Source organism: Ursus maritimus, unplaced genomic scaffold, assembly GCF_017311325.1.
Source record: "Ursus maritimus isolate PB19 unplaced genomic scaffold, ASM1731132v1 scaffold_25, whole genome shotgun sequence".
Classification (NCBI taxonomy): Eukaryota; Metazoa; Chordata; class Mammalia; order Carnivora; family Ursidae; genus Ursus; species Ursus maritimus.
In genome coordinates, this window is record NW_024425008.1 from 3,375,212 (window position 1) to 3,389,254 (window position 14,043).

General features: G+C 43.3%; 2 protein-coding genes across 2 annotated transcripts in view; one reads left to right on the forward strand and one right to left on the reverse strand.

The window, feature by feature from the left end:
* LOC103656775 (cyclin dependent kinase 2 interacting protein) overlaps positions 1 to 1,283 on the reverse strand; it is a 24,918-nt gene extending 23,635 nt beyond the window's left edge. Inside the window, exon 1 of the mRNA XM_040641420.1 lies at positions 1,238 to 1,283. Within this exon, the coding sequence (XP_040497354.1) occupies positions 1,238 to 1,244 (7 nt within the window). The 5' untranslated portion in view covers positions 1,245 to 1,283. The remainder of the gene's footprint in view (positions 1 to 1,237) is intronic.
* A 127-nt stretch (positions 1,284 to 1,410) lies between these two features.
* Positions 1,411 to 14,043, forward strand: part of TECPR2 (tectonin beta-propeller repeat containing 2) — a 97,989-nt gene continuing 85,356 nt past the window's right edge. The window contains exons 1-2 of the mRNA XM_040641415.1: positions 1,411 to 1,497; positions 12,249 to 12,539. Coding sequence (XP_040497349.1) covers positions 12,321 to 12,539 — 219 coding nt within the window. The 5' untranslated portion in view covers positions 1,411 to 1,497; positions 12,249 to 12,320. The remainder of the gene's footprint in view (positions 1,498 to 12,248; positions 12,540 to 14,043) is intronic.

Here is a 14,043-nt window from a genome sequence, read left to right on the forward strand (position 1 = left end):
TGGGTCCGGTTGCCATGCTACTTAAATAAATTTACTAAGTTGCACCATGCAACATCCCAAGAATTCTTTCTTGACCTTTGTGCTTGATGACCCCACACCATCTAGAATAGAATGGCGGTGGGAGGGGGGATAGGTGAGGGCGCAGTCAAGCAACCGGAACCTTACAGACCAAGATAAAGAGTTTAGATTTATTCCAAGTCAGTAGAAAGGAAGCAATAAGCTTTGACATGATCTGATTTTGGTTTTCAGAAAGTCACTCCTTCCACAAGGAAATCTTCCTGGATTTCCCAGGTTGGTTTAGAACGCATTGCACTAGATCTGAAACAACCTCTTCTTCAGCTATCACTGACATTCACTGGCCTGGTATATTTGCTTGTGTAATGTCTAAATTCCCTGCTAGACTGTAAGTCCACCTGAGTAGTGACTACGTCTTGTTTCCTCTCCTAACCTCAGCACACAGGAGGTGCTGAATAAAATGTGTTAAATGGAGAAATAGTCCTTACCCCCTGCACTATAATCTTCGAAGGGTTTCCTTCCTCCAGTAGGGGCTCCTTGAGGGCAAGACCCCATTGGATTAATTCTCTGTCTGCTCCATACCCAGCACATATTTAGGAACCAAAATCACAGTTCTAACTTCAAGAAACTCAGGCCAGTAGGGAAAGAGCCCAGTATCAGAGTCACAGCACAGAGCAGAGTGAGGTTAGGCACAGTGGCTACACCTCACTTATCCCTTCGGAGGCGCGGCTCCCAATCTGTTCGCATTACTACAGGAGATCCCTGTGAGGCTCAAACGAGCTGACCCACATAAAGCACTTGGGACACTACTTGGCACACAGTGAGCACTCGCTGAATGACAGCTTTTATTACAAGCAAAAAGCTCTGTGGCGGGTAATCCTGAGGGTAATTCAGGGAAAGGTATTGGGAGGAGCTGGGCATGCAAGGCTTGGCGCCCAATGTACTCCGCTAATGCTAGTTTACAATGACAATAACAATGAGGGTCAGGATCTGCGAACACTCCGCTCCATCCAAGTCGTTCTACGCGTGAAAAAACCCGAGGCGCGGCCAAACTGACGGGCTCCCTGGCCGACGGCCGAGCCTGCGCAAGGCTAGCGGGATGGGCTGGGCCAAGGCAGGGACCCCAGTTCGCGCCGGGAGTTCCGGCCTCCCGCCCAGCCCGCAGGCCAAGCCCGCACTCTCACACCCTACCTGCCCCGGGGATCCGACCCGTCGCACGCACCTGCCATGCGTCCGCAGATATCCCGGGAAGGAGCCCGAAGTCCAGCCCACGCCCGCCGGAAGCGCGCTGACGTCTCTTCCGTGCCGCTCAGCTGGCCAGCCGCCACTTGTGGCGCTGCCGCTCTAGCCGCCGGCCATCACTCAGCGGTGCCGGCCCGGTTGCCCAGGGAACGGGCTCCCGGCAGCCCCCGCGGCCCGGAGCTGGTCCCCGCCTCCTCCGGCCGGGCCGGGCCAACGAGTCCGGAGGGGCCGCCGCGGGAGGTGAGTCCGGCAACGCCGCTGTCGGCCCCTCTGCCCCCGCCGTCCGGCCCGCGCCCCTTTCACGGCCTCCCCGCCGCCGCTCACGCCTCCCTCAGGCCGCCCTTCCCTGGCCTCGGCGCCTCAGGGGCGCCCTGCCCGTCTCGTCCCCTTTCCCAGCCCCCGCGTCGCCCGCGCCGGGTGGCCGAGCCCGAATGCCACAGAATTTGAGGCGCCAGGGTGGGCGCCTGGCAGAAGCTAGCGGTCCGCCGAGGGCGGCGGTTGTCGCCCACGGGTGCTCGGCCCCCTGGCCTGCCGACACCATCCCCGGGCCCTCGCTCCTCCCACTCCGCGCCTTCCCTCCCCTCTGCCGCACCCTCGTCCCTCATCCCTCGGCCGTCATCCCTCATTCCTCTGCTCTTGTCCCTCCTTCCTCTTCCCTCTGCCTGCCGGCCCGCGGCTCCAAGCGTCTCATGATTGACTTTGCGTTCCGTCCCCCGACCCTGCCAGTCCCGTCCCTTCCTCCGCGCACGGGCGCTGCTGGCACAGAGCTTGGCACGTACCCAGTAGATGCTCAGGAGGTGTTCGTTAAATGGATAAATGAAGAACTCTTCCCTCAGTGCTGCGTTAGGGCCTGGGAGGCAGAATAGGTACTGCGGCTTCAAGAATGGGGTACCCAGGAGTCAGACCCGGATTCGGGTCACAGCACTGCCCCTTCCTAGCTGTGTACTCGGGCAAGTGATACCATCTCGCTATGCTGCAGTTTCATCATGGGTAAAAGGAGATGATAAAGGTTTCTACCTCTGTTTTGGTGGGAGGATCAAATGGGTCAGTGCCTGTGAAGTGCTAAGCACCGAGCCTGGCTCCTGATAGATTTCAGCAAGGGGTAGCTCTACTGTAGTTACCCACATGCCCTGCTTCCACTTCTCTTCCCCGCTCTGCGTTCTTCCTCACTTTCTCGCTGAGACTCAGGAATCTTACTCTGTTCTGTTCCTTCTATTCCATCTGTTGGCAGAATGTGGGGTCCCAGCCTGGGCACACACTTGCTTTATCTGCTCAAGTGACGAGTTGCACTTAGGGTTGACTCCATTCTTGTAAACCCAGCATGGACAGAATCTGGGAGTAAAGCCCTGTATCTTGTGCAGCCACCATTGTCTCCTGGTCTGCTAAGCTGCAAGGCTTTTTGTACTCACTCTCCCACACCCAGCAAAGTGCGCCTTGATAAGCTTCTGACCTTGCGGTTTTTTTGATAACGTAACTTATATCCCATGTTCATTCATTCACCAGGTATTATTATTGGGGTCCCTTGTATGTCAGCCACTTAATGGGTTCTAGGGATGCTGTGGTCCCAGTCCCTACCCTCAGGGAGCTTTCTAACCAGAGAACCAGCCTGTGCAGGTATAGAGGATGCTCTGAGTTTTCAGGACTTGCTTTGAGACTGTGGCGGGGAAGATGGGTTCAGGACAGTCCTTCTGAAGGGGTGACTAGTAACTAGCATGCTTAGGTTGAAGTTATTTTATAGCCCCATTGTGTTTTTCAATAGAAGATTGGCTTCTACTGGATTTGTTTTCATTTTCTCCTAGAAAGATAACAAACACTTCAAGTTTGAGGAAGACTATTTTATATTAGCTTCTGTATAGTTTGGACAAAATGGCTCCTGAAACTTAGTGGGGAAAAAAGGAAACAGCATTAGAAAGAGCAGTTGATTGAACTTGAAAAAATGAAAGAAAGATCAGGTAACAGTTATACATATAATGAAAACAAGCTTTGGTGTCAAGCATGGAGAGATTTCTAGATATAGCAAAGCACAAGGAGCTTGGTAGAATCAGGACGGAGTAGTTAACAGCTCTTGTGAACTCCTCAGGTAGAAGTGAGCAATTGTTCAAATTGTGTGTTCAGTTCAAACCAGTGTGTTATTTGGGCCTGGGCTTAATAGACCAGTGAATTTTTGCATTTTTGCATATTGGTGGATGTAACTAAGGTAGAGTGGTCTTATATTTTGGGTTGTCATCTTTGGGGAATCTTGGCATAGTGTTTTGAGAGCTTAATTTAACAAATAGTTGTTGAGTGCTGATTGTACCATACTCTGTTGGTCTTTGAAAGCACCACAAGGAGTGTAGACTAGAAGGACATGGGTGGAGACTACAAAGAGTCCATTAGAGAAGCTAGAAAACAAATGATGGCCTGCTGTGTAATAATGAGGTGCTGAGTGTTCTCTGAAAGCAGAGAAAGACCAACTAAGGGTCAGAGGGAGTCTGCGAAGGTTTCCTAGGGGGGAACTAGTTCTTACAGGGTGTGGGGGGAGCAGGAAGGAAGGAGGGGGTCTTTGCAAAGACATACAGGTCATGGCGTGTTCAGGGACTGTGGCAGGAAGTCCACTGCAGCTGCACTGTGAAGTGTGTGGAAGGAAGAGTGGCCTGGCATCAAGCGAGATACAGGCCATTTGTTTTCTAAAGATTTATGTATTTATTTGAGAGAGGGAGAGTGCAGGGGGAGGAGCAGAGGAGAGTGAATCTCAAGTAGACTCCATGCTGAGCCCAGAGCCCAACACAGGGCTCAATCTCACCACCCCGAGATCACGACCTGAGCTGCAATCAAGAGTCCGATGCTTAACTGACTGCCACCCAGGTGCTCCCAGACCATTTTTTAAAAAACGTTCCCCTTCCACGCTTTCATCAGGCTAGCCTGTGTGCACTGGGTAGGCAGCCAACAGGTATGGCAGCAGGGAAGTGACAAAATTTCATCTGGAAGATAAATGACTGCTTCAGTCCCATTATGCTCAGCTGCAAGATTTTAACACTTAAAAGAATGATAGATGTTGTAGCCAGACTTTAAAAATAGATTGTACAACAGGGATACTAATTATCTTCCTAGAGATTTTGGAGACAATCCTCAAACCATTTGAGTTGTAGAGTGCTCTTGCAATTCATGGTTCCTGTAGTACTAAGTGAATTATTTAGACTATGTATTGATATCCTTGCTCCAGTTTTGAAAAACTACCCACCAAGGGGGCATTAGGGTGCTGTCAGTCAGCATGAAGATCAGTTGACCCCCTTGCAGGTGTAGGGGGTTGATGGTAGGTACCACTGGGGGAGGGAAGCATCCTGACTAGAAGACTGTTGCAGAGTGGTGTTTTGTCTTTTTAATGGAAATATTTCTGACTAAGGAAGCATTATTGATTTTAAGATTGGATTGAGAATATTTTTTTGCAGTGAGACCTGAAGTTAACATTTTATTATTCATTCAACAAATTTTTATTGCAGATCTACTCTGTGCCAAAGATATTGTTAGGTGCCAGGCTTTTCATTTGTTGCTTATATTTTCATGAGTGATGATCATTAAACTGCTTAGCAAATAAAGGGACTAAAGTTTGTGATGAGAATGTGAAGGAAGTACACAAGGTGACATGACAGGAAGGAGGGGCCGATGGACTGCAAGTAGACTGCTCAGGGAGGCCCTTTGTGAAGCCAGATTTGTGGATGAGATGAAAGATCACTCGAGTAGGGGGAATAGAGGTCTGAGGAGGGAAACAATCGGTCAATGAAGCAGGAGCTTGGCAGGCAGGTGGGGGAGGGACAGGGATGTGAGGAGGGAGCCAGGGAGGGTGGGCACACAGAGCCTATGTAGGCCACTGAGAGGCATTGGGTTTTTCTGGGAGAACTGGGGAACCCCTGAAGAATTTTGAATTAGGATGGGTAGTATGAGACCCACCCATTTCTCTTTCAAAGAACTCTTATTAAAAAAAAAAAAAGACTTTATTTTTTCAGAGCAGTTTTAGGTTCACAGCAAAGTTGAAGGTGCACATTTCTTATATGCCCATGCCCCTACACATGCAAGGCCTCCTCCAGTGTCAACATTAGAACATTTGTTACAATTGATGAACCTACATTGACACATCATAATCAGCCAGAGTCCATCATTTACTTTAGGGCTCACTTTTGGTCGTGTACGTTGTGTGGGTTTGAACAAATGTATAATGACATGTGTCTGTCATTATGGTGTCAGTATTTTCACTGCCCTAAAAATCTGTGCTTTTGTTTATTCTGTTTATTCATCCCTTCCCCTCCCCCCGCAACCCCTATCAGCCATTGATCTTCTACTGTCTCCATAGTTTTGCCTTTTTTACATTGTTGGAATAATACATGATGTAGCCATTTCAGATTGGCTTCTTTCGCTTAGTAATATGCATTTAAGGTTCCTCTCTCTCTTTTCATGGTTTAATAGCCTGTGTCTTTTTAATGCTGAATAACATTCCAACGTCTGAATGTATTTATACATTCACCTACTAAAGGACATCTTAGTTGCTTACAAGTTTTGATAATTATGAATAAAGCTGATATAAATATCTGGGTGAAGATTTGTATGTGAACATACATTTTCAACTCCTTTGGATAAATACCAAGGAATGTAATTGCTGGATGATATAATAAGATTATGTTTAGTTTAGTTGTTTTGTTTTGTTTTTTTAAAGTAGGTTCTGTGTCCAGTATGGGGCTTGAACTCACAACCCCAAAATCAAGAGTTGCATGCTCTACAGACTGTGCCAGCTAGGTACCCCAGGTTATGTTTAGTTTTGTAAAAGAACAAACAAAACACCAAATTGTCTTCCAAAGTGACTGTATCATTTCATATTCCCACCAGCAATGAATGAGAGTCAGTTTTGGGGATTTTGGTGTTGTCAGTGTTGGTGTTGTCAGTGTTCGGGATTTTGGCTATTCTAATAGGCATGTATCTCATTTTAATTTGCATTTACCTGATGACATGATATAGAACACGTTTTCATATGCTTATTTGCCATCTGTATATCTTCTCTGGCTAGGTGTCTACTAGATCTTTGGCCCATTTTTTAATTGGGTTGTTTCTTATTGTTGAGTTTTAAGAGTTCTTTGTATATTTTGGGTAACAGCTCTTTGTCAGATGTGTCTTTTGCAAATATTTTCTCCCAGTCTGGCTTGTCTTCTCATTCCCTTGAGATTGTCTTTTGCAGAGCTTTTTAGTTTTAATGAAGTCTAGCTTATCAATTATTTCTTTCATGGATCATGCCTTTGGTGTTGTATCTAAAATGTCATCACCATACTCAAAGTCATCCATGTTTTCTCTTTTGTTGTCTTTTTTTTTTAAGATTCTATTTATTTGAGAGTGAGAGTGAGAGAGCGAGTGAGAGAGCACAAGCAGGGGGAACGGCAGAGGGAAAGGGAGAAGTAGTCTCCCCACTGAGCAGGGAGTCTGACACAGGACTCAATCCTAGGACCCCAGGATCATGACCGAAGGCAGACACTTAACTGACTGAGCCACCCATGTGCCCCTCTCCCATGTTTACTTGTAGGAGTTTTATAGTTTTGTGTTTTACATTTAAGCCTATGATCCATTTTGAGTTAATTTTTGTGAAGGGTGTAAAGTCTGTGTCTAGATTCCTTTTTTTTTTTTGCATGTGGATGTCCAGTTGTTCCAGCACCATTTGTTGAAAAGACTGTCCCTGCTCCATTTATTGCCTTTGCTCCTTTGTCAGGGATCAGTTAACTATATTTGTGTGAGTCTATTTCTGGGTTCTCTATTTTGTTCTGTTGATTTATTTGTCCTTTTGCCAATACCACACTGTCTTGATTACTGTAGCTTTAGAATATGTTTGGCAGTTGGGTAGTATCAGTCCTCCAGCTTTGTTCTTCTCCTTCAATATTGTGTTGGCTATTCTGGTTCTTTGACTCTCTATAAAACTTTAAAATAGTTTTGTTGATATCCACAAAATAATTTGCCTGAAATTTTGATTGTGATTGCGTTGAATGTGTAGAGCAAATTGGGAAGAATTAACATCTGGACGATAGGGAATCTTCCTGTCTATGAACAAGGGGTGTCTTTCCATTTATTTAGTTCTCTGATTTTGTTCATGAGAGTTTTGTAGTTCTCTTCATATTGATCTTACACATATTTTGTTAGATTTATATATATATATGTATTTCAATTTGGGGAATGCTAATGTAAATGGAATTGTGTTGTTAATTTCAAATTCCATATGTTCATAGCTGCTATATAGGAAAGCAGTTGGCTTTTGTATGTTAAGTTGTATTGTAACCTTGCTATAATTGCTTATTACTGTCAGAAGTTTTTTGTTGATTCTTTCAGACTTTCCACATAGATGATCATGTTATTTGCAAACAAAGACAGTTTTATTTCTTCCTTCCTAAAATATATACTCTTTATTTCTTTTTCTTGTCTTATTGCGTTAGCTGGAACTTGCAGTATGATGTTGAAAAGGAGAGGTGATGTGGGGAGGTCCTTCACTTGCACCTGATCTTCCTGGGGAAGGTTTAAGTGTCTCACCAATAAGTATGATGTTAGCTATTGCTTTTTGTAGATATTCCTTGTCAGGTTGAGGAAATTCCTCTCTATTCCTAGTTTATGGAAGTTTTTAGAATAAATGGGTGTTAGACAACTGTTCTTTTTTATAAAAGTTTGAGATATAGTTTACATACCATATAATTTACCCATTTTAAGTGTAAATTCAATGGTTTTTAGTATATCATAGAGATATGTAACCATCAATACAATCAATTTTAGAACTTTGTCATCAGTCTTAAACCCCATACCATTTAGCAGTAACCCTCAACCCCACTCCCATCTTCTAGCCATAGGCAGTCACTGATTTACTTTCTGTTTGTATAGGTTTGCTTTTTCTTAGCATTTCATATAAATGGAATCAATATGTGGTTTGTGTGTCTGGCGTCTTTCACTTAGCATGTTTTCAAGGTTCATTATGTCGTAACATGTATCAGAACTTCATTCCTTTTTATTGTTGATTAACATTCCATTGTATGGTTAAACTGTTATTTTGTTTTGATGGACGATTTGATGAACAAGTGATGGACAGTACTTTTTACCTTTAATATTATTACCTTCATAATATTTTTGTGTAGACGTATGTTTGCATTTCTCCTGGATATACACCTAGGAGTACAGTTGCTGGGTCACGTGGTAACTCTATGTTTAACTGCTAGACTTTTTCATAGTGGCTGCATCATCATTTTATTTTCTACCAGCAGTGTATGAGGATTTCAGTTTCTTTACATTCTTGTTAATACATATCTGTGTTGTTTTTTTTTATTATAGCGGTCTTAGTATTTAAAGTGATAGCTCATTGTGGTTTTGTTTTGCATTTCCCTGATGATTAATGATGGTGAGCATCTTTACTGTGTTTATTGGCCATTTTTATGTCTTTTTTGGAGAAATGTCTATTCAGATCCTTTGTTTTTTTATTATTGTTTTTTTATTATTGAGGTTTAAGAGTTCTTTATATATTCTGGGTACAAATGCTTTATCAGATATGTGATTAACAAATATTTTTCCCAACTCTGTGAGTTGTCTTTTCAGTGTCTTGGTGGTGTTTTTTGGAGCACAGAAGTTTTTAATTTTGATGAAGTCACAGAATTCTTTCTGTGTGTGTGAGCACAGATTCTATAGGTCGCGTGTGGAAGCAGGAGAGCAGTCATTGGAAGAATGTTGAGGAGCTTCAGGTGAGATGTGTGATGGCTTCATCTTGGGCATGGCCACAGAGATGGTGAGAAGGGGCCAGGTGAGAGGTAGGTTAGGAGATATATCAAATGGAATGAGGTGAGGGGTTGTTGTAAGGGTGAAGGAGAGGGAGAAGTCAGGGATGAATGCTAGGATTTTAGCTCGAAAAATTGACTCAAAATTTGATTATACTGCCCATTATCTGCCACAGAAATATGATAATTTTTAATCCCTGCTGGGACCTGGCAAGTGAGGGAGGGATCCTTATACATTTTTGAAGTTGATAGTATTATCATTAATTGTGCAAAGAGATGATTCCAGGGACTCTGACCTTCCATATTATCCATTAATACCTCCTAAGCCACCACAGATAAACATGTAATCCGAGTTAGAATAATGTGCCTCCCTGCAAGTGACTTTCAAGGTAAATCCTCGGCCCTCTTCTTACCAGACTGCAATCTCAAATACCCTCCTGTATGGAGATTATGGAGCTATCAGTGAATAGTATCAAATCAAGTGAATTAATTTTTAAGATGTAAATGTCATAATTTGACAAAGCCACTTTGCGGAAAATGACTTTTAAAGGAGGAAATATTACCAGCTGACATTTGTGAAGTGCTTAGTATTTCCACTTGCTTCCTAGGAGATCTTGTCTGCTAAAGCAGAAATTAAGACATTTTGGTTGGGAAAATTTGGGGTTATGTATACTGTGTGTCCTCTGCAGTTTTTCTATAGAGTCATTAAAACTCATGTTCTAGGGGAATATTGAATGACATGGCAAGTGCTTGTGATTTATTAAGTGTGTGTCTGCACACGAGTGTGTGGCTATTTGTATATATAGCATATCTCTACAAAGGGATTAAGAGTGGCATTTGTTTAGTTCTTTGTAATTTTCTGTATTCCAGTTTTTTGACAGTGAACATTTATAACTGTTGTAAAAGAAGATTTCTTTTTAAAAACATTATGTAAATTATGGCTTATCAATGTGTTCGCATGCACAGACCCACTAAGGAAACAAAGCCTTTCCTGCTCCTGTGCTGCCCTTATACTTGAAGACGGAAGGAAGATTGTTGAAATGGGAGTACTTTCCTCATCTATAAAATGGAGATAACAGTGGTCCCAACCTCCTAGGATTTTTTGTGAGCATTTCACGAGTTAGTGTGCTAAGGGTAGTTTTGTGATGTAACATCATTAGCTATTACCATTACTGCTGCTGTTGTTACTGTTTTGGTGTTCTTGTCCCATGTCCTTAAATGACCTACCTCCTTTCCCACGGTGTCTGTCAGCAACTGTTCTCACTTGAGTTTGCCTAAAAGTCATTTCGTTTTCATTTGATTCCTGCACCACGCAGGCCATGCCCGCCTTTCTGGAGTACTGGCATAGACCAAAGATTGCTCTTGCTCTTTAAAAGTTACAAGTTTATGAGCTGTGCTGCCGTATGCACAGAACCAGCATTCACCATGCAGATGCCTTTCGCACTAGGCATGTAAAGCTATGGGAGCTTGGGCAAATTTCTGAATCTCCCAGAGCTTCAGCCTCTGCTACAAGAGGGTGTGTTAGTGAGTTTTCTTCTCCCTCATATCGAGGGATATGATTCTTCTTATTACCTTTAGGAGAGCTCTCATGAATTACCCTGTTTGCTTCACTGTATTGACTGTTGTGATTATCAAACAAAACAGGAGTCTAAAAACACTTGGAACACTGGATATGCCATTATAGATCCAGCATTGAATTGGGGTCATATTGGAGAAAAGATGATATTTTGCTGGTTTTCATTCTTGTCACTCATTCCTTCCTTGCAAATTTTCCTTTCATATAACTCATTTATCTATTCAGTAAATACTTACTGAGTGCCTGTGATATGCCTGATCCTTTCCTAGGTGCTGGGGGCTACTGGGGTGAACAAAGCAAATGTGGGTCCTATTCCTGTGGGCCTTACAGACCAGTGATAGTAGCAGGGGTCAATCAGAGATCCCCTGTCAACAGCAAAGAAAAAGGATATGTGAGAAGGTAAAGCAGGGAGGGGGGGAATAGAGAGTGCTCAGTGGTAGTGGTGGGAAGCCCACATAGGCGGTGGGCAGGTGGGACCTTGTGGCGAAGGGGACATTTTAGCAGAGACCTACATGCTGAGAAGAAGCAAAATCTGAGGGACATTTGGAGAAAGAGCATTCCAGGTAGAAGGAACAGCCAATGCAAGGGCCTGTGGGTGAGAATGAATTGGGTGGGAGTTTTATCATAAGAGAACTTGGAAGTTGGTCAACTCTATAGAAGTATAAAACACACAGTTCCAACAGACCACAAATCCAGCATCCCAACAAGTTTTTACTAGAAGGGCTTCAAAGTCTCCATGGAACTGAAGGAGTAGAATACCCCTCCAGCTCTAATCAGGAACAGAGCACCCACCCGTAGCTGCTGCTTGTCTGTCAACTGTAACTATGGGATTGGAAAGGCCCAGGACCTGGAGGGAGAAGACCTAGATTCAGGTTTGGCTGTGCGGTCTTGGGCAAGTCTTGTGGCCCTTGGGTCCTTAGTACCTTCCTTTCAAAGTTGGGGATGACACCACTGATCTTATAGGTAGGGTAAGGATTAAACGAGTGACCGAGCACATCATAAATTACAACGTGCTGTGTGAGGACTGAGTACCTTTATTGAGGGAAGCTTTGAATTCAGAGTGCTAAGAGGTATTGGTCTCACTGTGGAACACTTGCGTAACAGGCTCTGGGCATCAGGCGGCTGCTGGCATCCAGCTGGGGGACATGTTTCTCTGCTGTCTCAACCCAGTGAGTGTGTTGGTTCATTGTTCTCCTGGTACAGTGTCTTTAATGTTTCTCTTTTCCACATTCCCTCCTTCCTAGTGGGCTTCATAGTTCAGGATGTTTCCAGTGAAGCCTTTCTACCTTGCTCCCTCCCTCTTCTCATCAGGACCCACAGATAGCACTAATCACATGTGGTTTTATGTATCTTCACTGTTTCTTTTGCCTGCCTGGCTAGATCATAAACTACTTGAGAATAAGAACTGTGTTTAATTTTCTTTCCATTCCTCCATAGTACTTAGCATGATGTAAATTACAGGGGCCAGTACCTATTGACATGCCCCTTGAATTAAAATGCTTGAAGTGATCTTAATGAAACTGGTTTACTTTCTCCATTCAGTTAAGGTCCACCTATAATTTTTACCCACCTGCAAGTTCCTTGATCCCAATGTTAAACATGACTTCTCTTTTTTCGATGACTAGACATCGAAAGAATTATAATGCCTTGTTCTTTAGCCCCCAGGCTTCCCCAGATGCCAAGTAAACATTCCTTTTCCTGCCTGAAGATCATCTGTGAAAACCTTGGCCATGGCATCGATGTCAGAGCCTGTTACGTTCAGAGAGTTCTGCCCCTTGTACTATCTCCTCAATGCCATTCCCGCAAAGGTCCAGAAGGGTTTCCGCTCGATCGTGGTCTACCTCACCGCTCTCGATACCAACGGGGACTACATCGCGGTGGGCAGCAGCATCGGCATGCTCTACCTGTACTGCAGGCACTTCAACCAGATGAAGAAGTACAACTTCGAGGTGAGTCTTGCCTTTCTTTACTCCTCAGCATGCAGGCATCATGGCTAGCATTTGACATGCTCGTGTGTTCTAGGGTGGGATGATTTACTTCTGATTTGGCCTTAGTATCTCACCCAAACAGTACTTTAAAACCATCTTTAATTGAAGTGGAATATAACTAAAATTATTTTTTTTAACTTTTTTCCCCTGCCTCCAAAAATCTAGCATCACTTTAAAAGAAAACATTTTAGTGTTTAACATGTAATAGAAAACTTTGGAAGTAGGTATTTTCTTTTACATATTTTGTTTCTCAAAGTACCTTGACTGACTCAGTTAAATCTCTAGTTTTTCTGCTGAAATTATTATTTAAAAAAAGATGAGTATCAATATCGACTGGCTGCTAGAACAGGTGCGTCTTAAATAAGATCATTCTGGCGAGCACTGCCATTGGGATCCCAGCTAACCTCTGTTCCCTGTTGCTTGACTTCAGGCCTGCCATGTTCTGTGTATTATAGATGCTGGTAGGCACCAAGTATTGACGGAGCATCATTGAGTTCACCCACTTAGTCAATATCTGTGGTTTATTGAGTTCATGGCTTTTGTGAGAAACTTGAAGGTGACTGAACTGTGGCTCCTCCCTCATGGCCTTGTGGGGCTCTGCTCTGTCTGTGGTTAGTAGGCTTTTATGGACCGAGACAAGGCTTTTGTGTTTAAGTGAAATGCTTACAAACATCTGTATTTTAATAAATATTCAACTTAATTAAAAAGTTTTAATTTAAAAAGTTAGTTTTTCTTGGGGCACCTGGGTGGCTCAGTCAGTTAAGTGTCCGACTCTTGACTTTGGCTCAGGTCACCATCCCAGGGCTGTGAGATCGAGCCCCCACATAGGGCTCCATGCTGGGAGTGGAGACTGCTTAAGATTCTCTCTCTCCCTCTCCTTCTGCCCTCCATACTACTTGCGCTTGTGCATGCACTCTCTCTCTATTTCTGTCTCTCTTAAAAAAAGTTTTTCTTAAGCCTTTATACTCAATTTAAAATAACAGAAATGGCTAGCATGCATATAGCACTAACTATATGCCAGGGATTATTTTAAACCTTTACATATATTAACTCATTTCATTCTTGCAAAAACTCTGTGAGCCAGGTATTATTTTATCATACTCATTTTACCAGGGAGACAACTCAAGCATGGAGAATTAAGTAACTTACCCAAGTCAGGCATTCAGTAAGTGGTAGCACCATTGTCTGAACTTGGGTACATTGCCTCTAGAGTTTATATTAATGTTCTTGTATAAAAACTATTGCTATTTCTTTTTTGGTTATTAGCTCATGCATTTGACTGATTAAATTCTCCAAACATTTAAGACCATTTCATAGTTAATCTTTGAAAATATAGTTATGAATATAGTTATATATCTGGAACTTCTCAAATACTACAAATAGTTAGCAAGGACGGCTTATGAATCTGTCAGCAAACCCATAACAGTATAAACCAAAGAAAGCCCTGCCCAGATACATCATAATT